General features: G+C 28.8%; 1 protein-coding gene and 1 pseudogene across 1 annotated transcript; both read right to left on the bottom strand.

The window, feature by feature from the left end:
- Nucleotides 1-7,108: 7,108 nt before the first annotated feature.
- Nucleotides 7,109-8,516, bottom strand: LOC133034102 (double-stranded RNA-binding protein 2-like). Its single transcript, XM_061109123.1, has 4 exons — nt 8,316-8,516; nt 7,860-8,079; nt 7,392-7,594; nt 7,109-7,195 (listed from the first exon to the last, which is right to left on the bottom strand). The coding sequence occupies exons 1-4, from the start codon at nt 8,514-8,516 to the stop codon at nt 7,109-7,111; spliced, it is 711 nt and encodes a 236-aa protein (XP_060965106.1).
- A 2,039-nt stretch (nt 8,517-10,555) lies between these two features.
- On the bottom strand, nt 10,556-13,649 carry LOC133034715 (uncharacterized; annotated as a pseudogene).
- Between the last annotated feature and the right edge of the window lie 5,471 nt (nt 13,650-19,120).

The following is a 19,120-nucleotide window of genomic DNA, read 5'->3' as shown; positions in this document are numbered from 1 at the left end:
AATAATAAAAAAAAATATAGCTATTATATTATCACAAAATTAATCAAAGTTCATGATTGAAAAAAAAATGAATTAAAGTTCATTTGTGGTATGGAATTATTATTGCTTCATTCGAGGGTATCGTATATTCCCGAAAACATAAATTACATATGTCCTAATCGAATTCTTTTTTTTCCCACCTAATATATATTACCAAATATATTGCAATTAATTTAGTTTACAATGCTAAAAAAATTAAATATTTTGTTGCATGCATGATATTTTTTTATATATGTATTAAGCAACTATTTTAACTTTATTTTTCGGCATGGTAAAACTATTCGAATTTTTTAAAAATTTACGGGTGGTCCTAAATAACTATAACACGAGAGAATCATTAAAAAAATTGGACTAAAAAACTCTCCAAAATATCGAAACAAATAATGGGTTTACCAAAATACTCTTTTATGTTCCTACTACGGATTTTCTCTAATTTTTTTTTATTTTATATTATTTTACTTAAATAAGTACATGTTAAGAATTTAGTAGTAGTATATATCTTAAAAAGTATCTACGGTGTAACCCTTAAAAAATGGTGCACCAATACACCCTTTCTTGCTTTAATATTTAGAAATATTCTTTAACTATTTTTTTCATAATTGTCCACATTATAGTTATTGGGCTAATTAGGATTTTTGCCCCCTAAATTTTAACATGTACCGAATCATGTTCCCTTGAACTTTTACGTCGTTAAAAATTTCTCCCAGAACTATTGAGATTGTTAGATTTAAGGACTTTTGTCTAATTTCATTCAATTTTACTATTTCAGTGATTGTTTATGTACTAAACCATGCTCTTCAGACTTTAATATCTACCCAATCATGTCACTCGAACTTTGATATGTGCTAAATTATACCCTCTGAACTTTCATTCATGTTAAATTTTTTTTACTAAAATTGGACAAAAGTCCTCAAATCTAACAATCTCAATAGTTCAGGAGAAATTTTTAACGACCAAAAGTTAAGGGGTATGATTTAGTACGTGTTAAAGCTTCGAGGGGCAAAAATCCTAATCACCTAATTATTAAATGTATATTACAAATTTTATTTTTAAAAAAAAGTAGAAAAAAGAAAACAATGTTCAAAAATCTATAATGCCCATTTTAAAGATTTATTCTTACTCTCTTATCTCCAATATAATAATAAATATATAATTTGTACTATAATTAAGATGCAAAATTTACATTATATAAAATTTTGTTACAATTATTTATAAAATAAAAGTTAAGCAAACAAAAAGTATAAATGAAATAAAATAAGAAAAATTACGCTGCATCTAGAATACTCACCTAGTATATATAAAAGATGTACTAGAACTATCTCACGATAAGTTTTTTTTTCAATTATTAATAACTACATATAATAATAAGGCCTAGTTCATATATTAATTCTATAATTTCATTTTTTATAGGTATAATTTCATTAATACTTGGTTCCCTTGAGAAGAAAGAATCTCACGGTCGAGGTCGAGCAGCGGTAAGAGACCGAGCTAGAGGTCGGGGGCGAGGAGGTGCTCGCGGTCGAGGTCGCGGTCGAGGCGGGAAACCGGCATGTACTGTCGAGGCGGTGATCCGGGAGAATCAAAATGCCCCCGTAAATGGACAACAACCGGGTCAAGGTGGGGGCAACCACGAAGTCCCCGCCGGGGTAGTTGGCCAAGAACACCAAAACGCCCCTGTAGTGGTGCCACCACAACAAGAAGATTTGGCGCAAGAAGTTGCTCGTCTCAGGGAAGAAATTAGGAAGCGAGATGAAGAGGCTCACAACCGTCAGGAACAACCCAATCAAGGACAACATCGATTTTTGCGGTGTAATACCCGCCCGTGCGGAGGGTCGATGGGAACCAATATATGAAAGGTTCCGCAAGCAACACCCACCAAATTTTGAAGGGGGCTCGGATCCAATGGAAGCCGAGGAATGGTTAAGAACAAGTGGAAGGTATTGTTGAGTACATGTAACGGAGATAGTGTAGCTTGTGCTGCTAGTTTATTGAAAAAGGATGCCCGCATTTGATGATCTTTATATCGTTAGAAAGGTCTTTCAATTAACTAAAAACTTTGTGAACAGTTTGACTTCTAATTCAAACGTTTTATAAGTCAAATTCTAGGCTAAAGTTGCTGTACAGTAAGAGTAATAAATATATTGAGTTTATCGGTGGACTAAGGGTTTCGTTAAATGTTATAGGGCCTAGAAGGTATCGTAGGAATTAATTACAGCGGAGTTGAGGTAAGGAAAAATAATTATACTTTATACTTGCTTTTTATATGGTTTGAGTACCTAGTATGAGTGCTTGAATAAATTGTATTGAAACTGTGGAATGTGATAGTTTCGGTGAAATATTAGTGTTTTGTCGATGGATTGTATATGGCTGTTTAATCATGTTCCAGGTACTTGGAAGTGGTTGGAAACCACACATGTATGGTGATGTGGTAAGTGAGGCAGTGTACGTAAGGGTGCACTGGTTATTGGTGCTTGCGTTCGGTTAAGAACGTAAGACTTCCGCATTTGTATGGAAGCTGGAGTGTGAGTGTGTGGTATTTCAGTATTTGTGTGGCTGCCTCTATTTATACTTATGATTAGTTTATTGTATGTTTGATGTATATGTTTGTGCTATGATGTGTGAATGTTGGTACATAGTATTTTGTTTTTCCTTACTGGGCTTTGCAGCTCACCCCTTATTTACCCCCCTATGTGCAGATAAGTAAGTCTGTAAGCTTTCGGTGACAAGTTGAGTCCGGGCAGCATGGGGTGTATCTCGTGTGATCATGTAACTGCGTGTGGTCTTGGCCATCTTCCGCTGAAAGTTTTTTTTTAATTTATTAAACTTATCGAGGATGTTGTCGTTTAAATTTTCTATTAGTTTTCCCTAAGTGGTAATACTTTATTTTTAACTGGGTACCCATGTTTTGAAAATTGTTATTTTTTTAATAAAGGCAACATTAGTATCTTAACGCCTTTTATTTATGGCATCTTATTTTACGTAAGTAAGGGCGTTACATCGGTTTTATTATTGTATGATATTTGAACAACAATTTTTATTTTATTTTAAATAATCGCTTCGACACACATATTATTTTATTATTTTCATAATTGTTTTTTTTTTAAGTAACTAGTTTTCATAAGCGTTTTTTTATTGTTGTTCATAATTGAGTTTTAAGTTTCAATTTTTTATTTGATTATTTCAAGAAACTGGTTTTTATTTGTTTGTTTTTATTTTGGTTGTTTTACTAACTGGTTTCTCACATTCCATTGTTTTTTTTTTGTTATTCTTTTATGGTTTTTATTGCATTTTTGTCTCTTTAATTTTTTTTTGTTTCTTTTTTTTCTCTTTGATTTTAGTTTCTTTTTCTCTTTGTTATATTTGCTACATAATGTATGTTTAAATCAATTATATTTTTTGAGCAAGCAAATAAAAATTAAATGCCAAAATAAAGAATGAAGTTAGAAGTTTGGTTATTAGGTATTGATATAAAATTTATATGTTCAAAACTGGTTTTTAAATTTAGTATCGTTTGTAAAAGTTTAGTTCTATTAGGTATTGTGTATTTTTCATTATGTTATTGATGAAACTATTTTTTTTTTTGCCTCTTTTAATGAAATAATTAGTTTCTTTTAATATTGATGAAACTAGTTTCTAAAGGTAGTATCGTTTTTAGATTGTAATTTTTTTCATTATCTTGTTGATGAAACAATTTTTTTTATTCTTTTAATGAAATTAATAGTTTCTTTTCAATGTTGATGAAACTAGTTTTTAAAGTTTGTATTCTTTTGAGATTATGATTTTTTATATTGCTTTTTTTTTCACGATGATTTTAATGAAACTGGTTTTTTTTTCTTGCTGTTTTTATTAAAATAATTAGTTTTTAACAAAAAAAAAAACAAATAGTAGTTTAAATAAAAGAAAAACAAGTTTAATTTACGTAAAAAAATGAGATACAAAAATGTACACTAATTATATATAAGACTTTTTTCATAAATGTACAACAAAAACAAAATAATTACAAAAAATGTGCAAAAAAAAATTATTTAAAAAATTTATACATTTTGAAAACTTATTACATAAAACCATATATTTTAATTATTAAATAATATAAATCATTAATGATTAAACTAATTACCATAAATAGATTAATGTAATTAATATTGGTAATATTATTTTATAATATCTTATCCTTATATTTATTATATTAATATTTTAAATATTAGTAATAATAAAAATTCAAAATAAATAATTCCGTAAAATTAATTAAATAAATAATAAATAGTTTTATAAAAAATAAACAAATTAAATATTTATTTTATTAAATAATAAATATTTATTATATATTTTAGTATGAATTATTATAATCTAATAAGTTTTTTTTTTCAATAAAATAAATATAAAAATTATAAACATTAATGTATATAAATATAAATCAATGTTTAAAATTACTAAAAATAAACATGACACACATAGAGTGATATAATAAACATATGTGAATATTATTATTTTGTTTATTAAATTTTATGTTTAATAAATAGAAAATAAAATAAACATATATATACAAAGTATTTTATATTATTAGTATGTTTATTATAATTGTAAATATAAAAATAGACATAGCTAATTTATACTATACTAAAATAAATATTTTTTCTTTCTATTGTTTCTATAGAAATACAATTCTTACATCAAAAAATAAATAAACAAACATAACTTTATAAACTCTAAATATTATTTAATTAGAAAAAATAAACAAGACACAAAAAAAAAAAAAAAGATAAACAATTTTTTTATGTATATTATTTATTTTCTAAAAAAATTACTAAAAAATAAACATGACACACATACAGTGATATAATAAACCTATGTGAATATTATTATTTTGTTTATTAAATTAATATGTTTAATTAATAGAAAATAAAAGAAACACATATATACATACAAAATATTTTATATTATTGGTATGTTTATTATAATTGTAAACATAAAAATAGACATATAGCTAATATTTATACTATACTAAAATAAATATATTTTTTTCTATTGTTTCTATATGTTGATTATTTTCTAATGAGTTAGTGAATAAATTTATCTATTAAAAAACAATTCTTACATCAAAAAATAAATAAACAAACATAACTTTATAAACTTCAAACATTATTTAATTAGAAAAAATAAAACATAAATTGTAGATAAGTATATGTGCATATGATTTACTTAATGAACACAAAATTATTTATAGAAAAAATCAATATTGAGAATCATTTACAATAAATAAAAATGTGATAATATATCAACAAAATATAAACAAAAAAATTTGCATACATTTATAACACAAATAATAATACAAAAAATACAAATAAAAAGAAAACACTTGTAAATAAATAAAAATAAATAAAAAAAAACTAATCTTCTTATTATAATTTTTATAAACATAAATGTTTAAAATTTGAGTATATTGTATTTGGATATAGTATGTATTTGAATAATAGCTTTATAGGAAAAAATTAAATAGTGATTTAATCTAAATACAAACTTTCAATATTTATAATAATGGTTGATTTTTAAAATTATATAAAAATATAAAATAATTATTAATATATCATTCAATAACTATAATAATGAGTGATAATAAATTAAATAATCAAATACTTACGATTTATATATTGTATAATAAATTGAAAATAATTTTCTTCATAATAGATAAAATGTATGATTATATGAAAATAAATTATTATGCACATATATTGTAATAAAATTATATAATGTATATATTAGTGTAAATTGCCCTATATATTTATATATATACAAAGAGAAAAAAAATAGTTTGAGAAAAAAAAAAAAAAGAGAGAGAGACACAAAGAGAAATTAGAAAAAAAAAAAAAAGAAAATTAGAGAGAGAGAAGAGAAAGAAAGAAAGAAAAAAGTCAACAACTGACTTAAAAAATAAAAAGAAAAAATAGAGCCAAAATTGACCAAAAAATATATAAAAACGACAAAAAAAAGCTTTTTAAAACTTTAATAAGTAAAAAACTAAAAAAAAAGAAAAAAAATTAAAAAAAGTATAAATGTAAAAATTTCTTTGTCAAATTATAACTGTAATGTGTGAAAAAAAAAAGTTAGTATTTCGTGTAAATTTTTCAAATAGAAAGAAACCCTAAAATGTAAATGTAAAATAAACTAAAAAAAAAATAAAACTAATTAAGTTAGAAACAAAAACATGAAATATGGGTTTGTATAATAGGTTTATAAAAATATGGCATATCAAATACCATAAAAAGTCTTAAATGTGAAAAAATGTCATAGAAGAGTGGCAAACCTATAAATGCCATATTTTTGTAACTTTTTTACAAAATCTCATATTTTATGTAATTTTCACTTTATTTATTTTATTTTAAAATGTAATATTCTTAATATCAAAAACTAAATATTATTTGTTTTTTTTTTAAAAAATAAGAGAGATGCAATACTAAATTACCGTAGCTGAGTGAACCAGTGTAGTATATGGAACATTATTATCGAATTGAAGTGCCAATATCATATAAAAATTGTTATGAGAACAGGTTTTTTTTTTTGAAACAAGTAGCATTTAGTTTATGATATTAAGAATATTAAGTTTTAAAATAAAATAAAAATAAATGTAATGCATCTGAACCATCCACGTGTCCATATTTATGAGTTAACGGAAGTGGTAGTAATGGTGTAAGAGAATTGTAATATTAGGTATTTTTGCTTCCAAAAATAAACTAGCACCCTAATATAAAAATGTTGAAAAATTATATCAAACAAATTAAGTTTAAAATTAGGATTATTAGTAATTCTCTGTAATTGTAGGTGCCCTCCACAAAATAACCTACAAAATAACAAAATAAAACTCTATTACTACACAATATAACGAAAAGATAATGTGAAATAACAATAGTAAACAAATCCATATTTAATATAAGGACTTAAACTTAAAATACTTATCTGTCAAAAAAGAACAAGTCGTTGAAATAGAAATCATATTTAATATAATGAAAAGATAATGTGAAATAACAATAGTAAAAAAATCCATATTTAACATAAGGACTTAAACTTAAAATACTTATCTGTCAAAAAAGAACAAGTCGTTGAAATAGAAATCATGAGCAAAATCACTTCTCTTGCCAATTGACCAAACTACAAAATTACCCTAAACAAATAGGGACAAGCCATAAAATGGCACAAAAGCCAAAAAAGGCACAAAAGTCGTAAAAGGTATCAAAACTATCAAAAAATAGTGCAAAAAACCCATGTAAACATTTAGTATTTAAGTGTATAAAATCTGAAACATTAAGTATTTATGCCGCAATTTACCAAAAAAAAAAAAAATATAAACTCAAATTTACCATATGAGATGTTATTGCAGGGTATGAGTTGTCCACTTCCATTGTGCTTACAGTGGTTTCGCCGAATGCTAATGTACCAAACTTCTCTTTAGCTTCAACATAAATCTGAGGTTGATGTGGAACCAAAATGCATTGGTGTTTTAGACTCTGCCCCAAGTCATAGGCCACACAAGAGCTCCAAGTTGATTTGGGAGTATGTGCTCCTAAACTAGAGGAAGTGAAGTTGACATTACGAATTGATCCACACGAAGATAGATGTCATGAAAATAAACACATTATTCATTTCATAATTTACTATTTTCATGGTAATTGGTTACCTTTTTAATGTATATTCCAGTTTCTGATTTACTTGTAAAGCTGCTACATCCTAACTAGTCAAACTACCAAAATAAGATTCACTTGAACATAGAAGATTAGAGTCAGCAAAAGGAATCAATTAGAAAGAATGAACTGTTTTTTCGGACTTACGTTCCTGAAGAGCGACATAGGCAGCCCTTGCAGCATCCAACTCTGCTTGTTTCTTGGATTTTGCTGCTTTCCCATGGAATATTTCTCCATCCAGCTCCACACTAGTAAAGAAAATAGGCTTGTGGGGTTCACCACGTTTTATAGTTTTATAAACTGGAGTGCTTAAATCTTCTCTCTGAACTAGCTCTTGCAAGAGATTCTTGTAAACTCGAGACTCGTCCTGTAGATGGAAAAAAGTAAATTAGACTAACAATTTTCTATATATTCATCCACACAGATATGATCTTTGAGAACATGTAACTGAAGCAGTAGAAAGAAAATTCCAATATAGAAACCCATTCTAAACATTCTTCACTAGAACTAAATACAACTACAGTTCTATAAAACACCAAGCTTTGCAGCATCTAAAGATTTGTGAAGAAAAGAAAAAGCTCTTAGCTACTTTGGAGTGCTTGCCTCTTGAAAGTTTTCCATTAAGAAAGACATTAAAGCAACCTTTGCAGTATCACTTTCAGCGTCTTTCGAAGTGTTGAAGGATCCAGAGCTCTCAAAAATTTGGTCACCAACTGTAACTGTTGCCATAAACTGAGTGGCCTCAGGACACTGATCACATTCACAAAAGTACACTGGCAAACCGAAATTTCTCTCGTCTAGCATATTTCGCAGTTGCTTCTTGGATCGGACAATAGTTTTATATATATACATGAGTGAAATTTCATTAGTCTTAAAAAATTTAAGGGTTCAAAAGAACATTTCTAACAAAGACTAATGTGCTTTAGTTCAATTTTGTGTAACTTATAGAAGTTGACACCATGAACTTTGATAGTTTAAAATAAGAAACACATGAATACTATGGATGATTGCAGATAATGAAAAATCTAAAATATTAGGACTAAAACATAATACTCTCGAGAAATTAAACTATTGACAATCCCAACAAAAATAACTTCACTTCAATAGATACTACCTAATTACCTTTCTGTATAACATAGAATTATATATACATATACTTTGAAATTATGTACCTTTAGTCTCCTCACCATCACCAACACTGATGCCCAAATCATCTGACTGCATCTTGAGAATCTCCAGTTTTTCTTCGATGCTTCGTTCTCCCTTGTTGGTTTTGATTATTGTTGAAGAATCTAAACCATAATGAAAAGCAAAAGGATGTTACAGCCAACAAATTTAAGCATAATCTTTACAATCCTTTTTATTCTATATCAATCTTTCACCACATATAAAGGTACATATGACCTTTTAATAGCAATATGATACTTCTAAGAGACATGTTTCTACATCATTAGCCAAAGAAGTACCATCAAAAAATGATATGGTTTATAATCTCAGCTATTGTTTAACTTAACAAGCAATTATTATTATCATTATTTTTTTTTGGAGTAGTTTCTGAGTATGGTAAATCAAGTTAGCTTAAGAAAGCTTTTAAAAACTTACTAAGTTGAAGCTCCTTACCACTTTTCAAGCCAGAAACATTCGATCGAATATCAAGATTCAGTTGCTTTCTTCAACCATAGGTGTTGCAACAGCATGTTCAGCCTATGCCATTGATGACACAATCGAATAAGAATCAATATGCTTAATGAAAGAAACTAATTGGGGACAAACCATTATATAACACAAGAAAGAAGGAAAGAAAGTGAACCAGGAGGTGGAGAATTGAAGTGAAGAAAAGCAAGCATGGCACCATGGTTATGGGCTTGTTTGTTGGATTTGAAGACGACGAAAGAGTCAAAAGAAATGCCATTGACTCAAACAGAGGCTCCAAAGAGAGGGTTATGATTCCGGCCCATATCTCATAGAGGTGTACTTTGGTAAACCCCATTGATTCTTGTGGCAAAGCTCCTGCAGCCTTCGACTTGTACATTCTTTTTCTCTTTCTCTGCTTAGTGTTGAAGTATTGAACTTGCTTACTGAAGAAACTCTTTAAGAAGATGAACATCAAATGCATAGTTTCCAAGTTTTTTTATATGGTTGTTAGTTACCAAAGGACATCAAAGGCTTTTCCCACGTGTTAAAGACAACACACACATATTGCTGTGCTTTGTTTTCCATGTCTAACATATGACTATATGAGCACCAATAAACTAATCAGTTCCTACGTAAATTAAGAGAATTATATTTCTTTATTCTTTTTAGGTGTACTACTACCTTTTCTGCTAATCATGCTTATTGAACCGGCTTCACTTCCCATTCAATAAGTATGCGTTACTATACTAGTCTCACTCTTAACATACTTTTATATACAATTATTCCCAACAATTTCCAACCTTTAATTGGAGATGTTATTTAACTAAAGTAAAGGGATTATTAAATAACATTGTGCATTATGTACTATTGTCTTTTTTTTTTTTTTTTTTTCGAAAGGGCACTTATACTATTGTATTGAAGCATTTAGGATAAATTTTATTTTTCTAAAAACTATATATAACATCGAATTAGTTATATTTCTTTAACCAGTGGCCTTAAAGCGCTTTCATCAAGTTAAAAAGTACATGTTGAATCAATTAAAATAAAAGGTTAAAAAATACATGACAAAAAGAAGAAAAAAAATTACCCAAAATGTGGTCACTAACTGTCCTTTCAAAAAGTTTTAAGTTTTAAAGTTTTATAATTCAATGAAATTCTGGTCAATTTATCAAACACAAAATTTTGTTAAAAAAAAACAAGAAGTGATATCATTTACAAAGCCCTAGGGGTTTATTTTTATTGTGTAAAACTGCACACAAACAGTAACATCTCCAGTGCAGAGAGGGCATGAGAGGAAGACGACCCGAAAGTAATTTTAACAATCCAGACTCTACAAAAACGACTGAGACCAAAGTCACCAAACCAAGAAGCCATTCAGTTCAACATTCAAAGAAAATGGAAGATGACAACAGAAACTAAGTTTGGTGACTGGCAACAATCTTTCTGAACAAAAAATAATCATTAAATCCAAAACAACCACCCTATTCATGTATAATCTATACATGGCCCTATGACTCATCTATACACTTCCAAAAAGGCCCCAGTTGTTGACTTTAAACGTTGAGACAGCAAGTTTGAAGACCTCAAGCATTGGCACACATCCAGAAAGCTCAGCAGGAGTGGCAGCACCAGCCCCGACGGCGGTAGCACTTTCACTCAATGGACTGAAAACAATAAGGAAAGTGTGAGGGTGTCGGAAATATTAACACAACACAAAACAGTGTTGTTACCATCTATTTCTGTTCAAACATTTGGGAACTGAACCACAATCGGAGAATCTAACACAAGGAGGGTGCAGAGGAGGAAGATTATGCTCTGCCTCTTTACATTACTAAAGCACTGCTGGCAGGAAAATTTATGTTGAGAGGAAATAAATTTGTATCCTTGAAATTCAACATCTTAACATTTGGAAGAAAAAGATGCATTAATTTTACACTTGCAACTAATATGCATAAATTGACTGAATGTTGTAAGTATATTCATGTGTAGATGCTCTTCTTTTAGGTGTTATTTATTCAAGTATAGGTGATAGCATTTAATCAATGATTTGTACTCTCAGAAAGAAAAGCAAAAACCGAGAACTTGTTGCAGCAGAACACAAACTCCTAGTACTTACTTTATATGAATCGGCTCATATGCAGAAATTAGGATATCCGTGTTAACTTCTTTAAGACGAACATTTGCAACATATACCCACAAGATAACAATAAAATATTAATAGAGCACAGAAACACTAAACCGTTATTAGCTGGTGGAAAGAAAATCCTAAACTAGATTTAAAAAAGAAGAGAAATAACTTACCCTCACAACATTTTGTGCTTCCCTACCTTGCCGTCCCTTAGAGATAGCCTATGTTCAAGTAACCAAAATAATGAATTGATATGAGCCCAAAAGGTTAATACAGTTTAAATTTGAGATTCTTCAAAGGAAGTTTGATAAACAAAGAATATTTTCCATGCAATGGAGAAACTACAAGCCATGCTTCAAAAGCACTTCTTGCAATCATCATAGTTCTTCGTAAATGTTTCTAATGGCAGTTCAATACAAATTATTTGGAAAGAAAATATTCAATACCGATAATGATTAATCAGGTGATGAAGCAGCACACTGTTTCACTATTTCTCTTCCATTCCATATCAGTCATCAGGAAAGGAAAAGGATATATTATGTAAGGTTACTTGAAAGAAAATGTTGAAATATATACATATTTGAACACAATTTCCCTTTTGTTTTTTCATCTTTGTCCCTACAGAAGAGGCACATTGAAGGAAGTAGAAGAACAGATACCTAGCATCAATAATCACAAGTTTACGACAGATACAAGGTTGGTGACATTTATGATTCCACACAATAGACCAAAGGCCAATCATCCATTACTTAAATGTGAAGGCAAACTAAAGAAAGTAAAAACCCATAACCAACAGCAAACACAACCTAAAAGATTACTATGGACACATACCATTTGGCCTACTGCAGTTATAATGACAGCAGGTGTGCTCCTATAGCACAGTCCAGGGGCCTAAGTCACTGCTGACTGTTCAATCACCTGAATTTTAATTTGAGGCAAATTAGTCTTTGGCACAATAGTTTGAATCATATCTCAGCTACTATTGGGGAAACTTTTCTCATATCCAAATATTGCGAAAGCTAGTATCATAATATATCGGCATTTAATTACCATCTTACATAGATAGAAACTAGAGAATAAGAACTGAAGAGGACTAAATTAACATGTACGCATTTATACGAAACAAATTGGATAACCCTTTCAAAATAAAACCATAAACAATCTAAGACAAGGAAAATATGATCAAGTTAGCAATTGATAGATGAATACACAATTAATGAGTGTGAACAATAATAGGGAAAAATTTAATTACCACGCAGCCTTCAGATTCTTGTTCAGAGGCAAGGTCTTGAAGAAACCATGAAGCACTTCCATCATCACCAACTTCTTCCTTCAATTCTAATATCTCAAAGATCAAACTTTCATCCCGGGAAGGATCCACAAACACCTCCTTTAAACCCACAAAATAATTAAGAAAAACAATCAATAATGCATAAATAAACAACATAAGTGAAAGAAAAAAACAAATCTTTAATGCCCAGAAGCTTAAAATGAAAAATTGGGTATTCAAAGAAACGAAGTGAAAACTAGAAAGAAGCATAGCTCCTCAGTCCTCACCTGATGATCTGGAACTTCTCGAATATTACTTTTTTTGTGAGATAAAATTAAAATAAAATAAATAAATAAAAAGAAAAAAAAATACCTGGAACCTTTGAGGGAAGGTGCTAGTTAAGGCACCGGCGAACAGAGGGCGTTCTAAGTGGAAACCTTCAGGCATTTTATGCTATTTTACGATACAGAAAATGTTATACAGATTTAAATCCTAAAAATGGAATGCAACGAGTTAAAAGAAACACGAAGCCAAAAAAAATTAATTCTAAACTTGTATTGTATGATAAACCCAGCGTGAAGGAAGAAAATCAAGCCCTATGAGAACTAATACCGAGCAATAACAAAAATTCATACATAAGGCACGAAGAGATAGACATAGAAAGAAAGAAAGAAAGAAAGGAAAAAAAAAATACTAAAACGACATACACGGTCTTAGAGGACGAAGCAACTGCGCCGCCGCCGGTGATTGGGTTCCTTGGTCGAGAGGGAAAAAGAGGTTTTTGGTCTCTCTGACTCTGTTGTGCAGTGAGATGAGGAGTGGAGAGTCGGATAGCATCATTTTTACACTAACTGAGAAGAACAACTTTTGATTTGGTTTGGTTTAAGGAAGAAAAATCCCACATCGACTTGTTATAGCTTTTTTAATATGTTTATATTGATTACTTTATACAGTCCTATCGCCGGGTCCAGTCACGTGGGCCTGTAACCAAGTGGGGCAAAGTAGTTGGGATGCATCTGGTGGGCCGTACTCCCTAGTCATATGGATGGTGCTCTCTCCGCCCACCCTTATAGGGACGTGGTACCATTCCTATAAGATGGTTAGGAGCTTCAAGTGGCTGAAGTCTGAAGCACCGCACGCTGCCAACCTGGGGAGTAGAGTTGACAAGCATGTGACCCTCTGAGGGTTCATTATAAAGCACCATCTCACCTGGCTAACGGTCCACACGTCGTAAAGAACTATTTTTTATTACATCACTAAATAATATATTTTTTTATTACACAAAGCACCGTATAATATTAATATTATAGTTTAATTTTGGGGCTAACCTTAGGGAGTAGAGGTGTTGGCTTATTAGGAGGCATGCATACGATCGAAGATTCATAATAGAGAAATGCTAATTACAACTTCATAGTTAATCTCTATGTCCGAAATTACATGCCGAAATATTTTGTTTTAATTTTTTTTTCATAGCATGTTCGTTATATTTACAGGTATCATCCTTGTAAATTTTTGAAAAATTACGAATAGTTTACGACCGAAAAAAGAGTTCTTGATATTACGATTTACCACACGCGTTCAAAAAACTTAAAACGTATATTTTGTTGTACATATTGATCGATCCGTCGCCATGACTATCGGCGCTAGATATAATCAAATTTGATTAATTAATAATAAAAAAAATATAGCTATTATATTATCACAAAATTAATCAAAGTTCATGATTGAAAAAAAAATGAATTAAAGTTCATTTGTGGTATGGAATTATTATTGCTTCATTCGAGGGTATCGTATATTCCCGAAAACAGAAATTACATATGTCCTAATCGAATTCTTTTTTTTCCCACCTAATATATATTACCAAATATATTGCAATTAATTTAGTTTACAATGCTAAAAAAATTAAATATTTTGTTGCATGCATGATATTTTTTTATATATGTATTAAGCAACTATTTTAACTTTATTTTTCGGCATGGTAAAACTATTCAGAATTTTTTTAAAAATTTACAGGTGGTCCTAAATAACTATAACACAGAGAATCATTAAAAAAATTGGACTAAAAAACTCTCCAAAATATCGAAACAAATAATGGCTTTACCAAAATACTCTTTTATGTTCCTACTACGGATTTTCTCTAATTTTTTTTTATTTTATATTATTTATTTAAATAAGTACATGTTAAGAATTTAGTAGTAGTATATATCTTAAAAAGTATCTACGGTGTAACCCTTAAAAAATGGTGCACCAATACACCCTTTACTGCTTTAATATTTAGAAATATTCTTTAACTATTTTTTTTTCATAATTGTCCACATTATAGTTATTGGGCTAATTAGGATTTTTGCCCCCTAAATTTTAACATGTACCGAATCATGTTCCCTTGAACTTTTCTGGCCGTTAAAAATTTCTCCCGAACTATTGAGATTGTTAGATTTAAAGAGTTTTGTCTAATTTCATTCAATTTTACTATTTCAGTGATTGTTTAGGTACTAAACCATGCTCCCCAGACTTTGATATCTACCAAATCATGTCCCTCAAACTTTGACATGTACTAAATCATGTCTCATGAACTTTCATCTATGTTAGATTTTTTTTACTAAAATTGGACAAAAGTCCTTAAATCTAACAATCTCAATAGTTCGGGGCATTTTTAACGACCTTAAAAGTTAAGGGGTATGATTTAGTACGTGTTAAAGCTTCGAGGGGCAAAAATCCTAATCAGCCTAATTATTAAAGGTATATTACAAATTTTATTTTTAAAGTAGAAAAAAGAAAACAATGTTCAAAAATCTATAATGCCCATTTTAAAGATTTATTCTTACTCTCTTATCTCCAATATAATAATAAATATATAATTTGTACTATAATTAAGATGCAAAATTTACATTATATAAAATTTTGTTACAATTATTTATAAAATAAAAGTTAAGCAAACAAAAAGTATAAATGAAATAAAATAAGAAAAATTACGCTGCATCTAGAATACTCACCTAGTATATATAAAAGATGTACTAGAACTATCTCACGATAAGTTTTTTTTTTTTCAATTATTAATAACTACATATAATAATAAGGCCTAGTTCATATATTAATTCTATAATTTCATTTTTTATAGGTATAATTTCATTAATACTTGGTTCCCTTGAGAAGAAAGAATCTCACGGTCGAGGTCGAGCAGCTGTAAGAGACCGAGCTAGAGGTCGGGGGCGAGGAGGTGCTCGCGGTCGAGGTCGCGGTCGAGGCGGGGAAACCGGCATGTACTGTCGAGGCGGTGATCCGGGAGAATCAAAATGCCCCCGTAAATGGACAACAACCAGTCAAGGTGGGGGCAACCACGAAGTCCCTGCTGGGGTAGTTGGCCAAGAACACCAAAACGCCCCTGTAGTGGTGCCACCACAACAAGAAGATTTGGCGCAAGAAGTTGCTCGTCTCAGGGAAGAAATTAGGAAGCGAGATGAAGAGGCTCACAACCGTCAGGAACAACCCAATCAAGGACAACATCGATTTTTGCCGGTGTAATACACTGTCGTAGGAGGGTCGATGGGAACCAATATATGAAAGGTTCCGCAAGCAACACCCACCAAATTTTGAAGGGGGCTCGGATCCAATGGAAGCCGAGGAATGGTTAAGAACGAGTGGAAGGTATTGTTGAGTACATGTAACGGAGATAGTGTAGCTTGTCTCGCTAGTTTATTGAAAAAGGATGCCCGCATTTGATGATCTTTATATCGTTAGAAAGGTCTTTCAATTAACTAAAAACTTTGTGAACAGTTTGACTTCTAATTCAAACGTTTTATAAGTCAAATTCTAGGCTAAAGTTCTTTGTACAAGAAGAGTAATAAATATATTGAGTTTATCGGTGGACTAACGGTTTCGTTAAATGTTATAGGGCCTAGAAGGTATCGTAGGAATTAATTACAGCGGAGTTGAGGTAAGGAAAAATAATTATACTTTATACTTGCTTTTTATATGGTTTGAGTACCTAGTATGAGTGCTTGAATAAATTGTATTGAAACTGTGGAATGTGATAGTTTCGGTGAAATATTAGTGTTTTGTCGATGGATTGTATATGGCTGTTTAATCATGTTCCAGGTACTTGGAAGTGGTTGGAAACCACACATGTATGGTGATGTGGTAAGTGAGGCAGTGTACGTAAGGGTGCACTTTGGTTATTGTAAACGTTCGGTTAAGAACGTAAGACTTCCGCATTTGTATGGAAGCTGGAGTGTGAGTGTGTGGTATTTCAGTATTTGTGTGGCTGCCTCTATTTATACTTATGATTAGTTTATTGTATGTTTGATGTATATGTTTGTGCTATGATGTGTGAATGTTGGTACATAGTATTTTGTTTTTCCTTACTGGGCTTTGCAGCTCACCCCTTATTTACCCCCCTATGTGCAGATAAGTAAGTCTGTAAGCTTTCGGTGACAAGTTGAGTCCGGGCAGCATGGGGTGTATCTCGTGTGATCATGTAACTGCGTGTGGTCTTGGCCATCTTCCGCTGAAAGTTTTTTTTTTAATTTATTAAACTTATCGAGGATGTTGTCGTTTAAATTTTCTATTAGTTTTCCCTAAGTGGTAATACTTTATTTTTAACTGGGTACCCATGTTTTGAAAATTGTTATTTTTTTAATAAAGGCAACATTAGTATCTTAACGCCGGTTATTTATGGCATCTTATTTTACGTAAGTAAGGGCGTTACACTGGTTTTATTATTGTATGATATTTGAACAACAATTTTTATTTTATTTTAAATAATCAGTTTCTGACACACATATTATTTTATTATTTTCATAATTGTTTTTTTTTTAAGTAACTAGTTTTCATAACTGTTTTTTTATTGTTGTTCATAATTGAGTTTTAAGTTTCAATTTTTTATTTGATTATTTCAAGAAACTGGTTTTTATTTGTTTGTTTTTATTTTGGTTGTTTTACTAACTGGTTTCTCACATTCCATTGTTTTTTTTTTGTTATTCTTTTATGGTTTTTATTGCATTTTTGTCTCTTTAATTTTTTTTTGTTTCTTTTTTTTCTCTTTGATTTTAGTTTCTTTTTCTCTTTGTTATATTTGCTACATAATGTATGTTTAAATCAATTATATTTTTTTGAGCAAGCAAATAAAAATTAAATGCCAAAATAAAGAATGAAGTTAGAAGTTTGGTTATTAGGTATTGATATAAAATTTATATGTTCAAAACTGGTTTTTAAATTTAGTATCGTTTGTAAAAGTTTAGTTCTATTAGGTATTGTGTATTTTTCATTATGTTATTGATGAAACTATTTTTTTTTTTTGCCTCTTTTAATGAAATAATTAGTTTCTTTTAATATTGATGAAACTAGTTTCTAAAGGTAGTATCGTTTTTAGATTGTAATTTTTTTCATTATCTTGTTGATGAAACAATTTTTTTTATTCTTTTAATGAAATTAATAGTTTCTTTTCAATGTTGATGAAACTAGTTTTTAAAGTTTGTATTCTTTTGAGATTATGATTTTTTATATTGCTTTTTTTTTTTTTCACGATGATTTTAATGAAACTGGTTTTTTTTTTCTGCTGTTTTTATTAAAATAATTAGTTTTTAACAAAAAAAAAAAAACAAATAGTAGTTTAAATAAAAGAAAAACAAGTTTAATTTCTGTAAAAAAAATGAGATACAAAAATGTACACTAATTATATATAAGACTTTTTTCATAAATGTACAACAAAAACAAAATAATTACAAAAAATGTGCAAAAAAAAATTATTTAAAAAATTTATACATTTTGAAAACTTATTACATAAAACCATATATTTTAATTATTAAATAATATAAATCATTAATGATTAAACTAATTACCATAAATAGATTAATGTAATTAATATTGGTAATATTATTTTATAATATCTTATCCTTATATTTATTATATTAATATTTTAAATATTAGTAATAATAAAAATTCAAAATAAATAATTCCGTAAAATTAATTAAATAAATAATAAATAGTTTTATAAAAAATAAACAAATTAAATATTTATTTTATTAAATAATAAATATTTATTATATATTTTAGTATGAATTATTATAATCTAATAAGTTTTTTTTTTCAATAAAATAAATATAAAAATTATAAACATTAATGTATATAAATATAAATCAATGTTTAAAATTACTAAAAATAAACATGACACACATAGAGTGATATAATAAACATATGTGAATATTATTATTTTGTTTATTAAATTTTATGTTTAATAAATAGAAAATAAAATAAACATATATATACAAAGTATTTTATATTATTAGTATGTTTATTATAATTGTAAATATAAAAATAGACATAGCTAATTTATACTATACTAAAATAAATATTTTTTCTTTCTATTGTTTCTATAGA

This window comes from Cannabis sativa, chromosome 2 (assembly GCF_029168945.1).
Source record: "Cannabis sativa cultivar Pink pepper isolate KNU-18-1 chromosome 2, ASM2916894v1, whole genome shotgun sequence".
NCBI classification, from domain to species: domain Eukaryota; kingdom Viridiplantae; phylum Streptophyta; class Magnoliopsida; order Rosales; family Cannabaceae; genus Cannabis; species Cannabis sativa.
The sequence above is the reverse complement of the archived record's forward strand: the minus strand, read 5'-3'. Positions and strand labels throughout refer to the sequence as shown.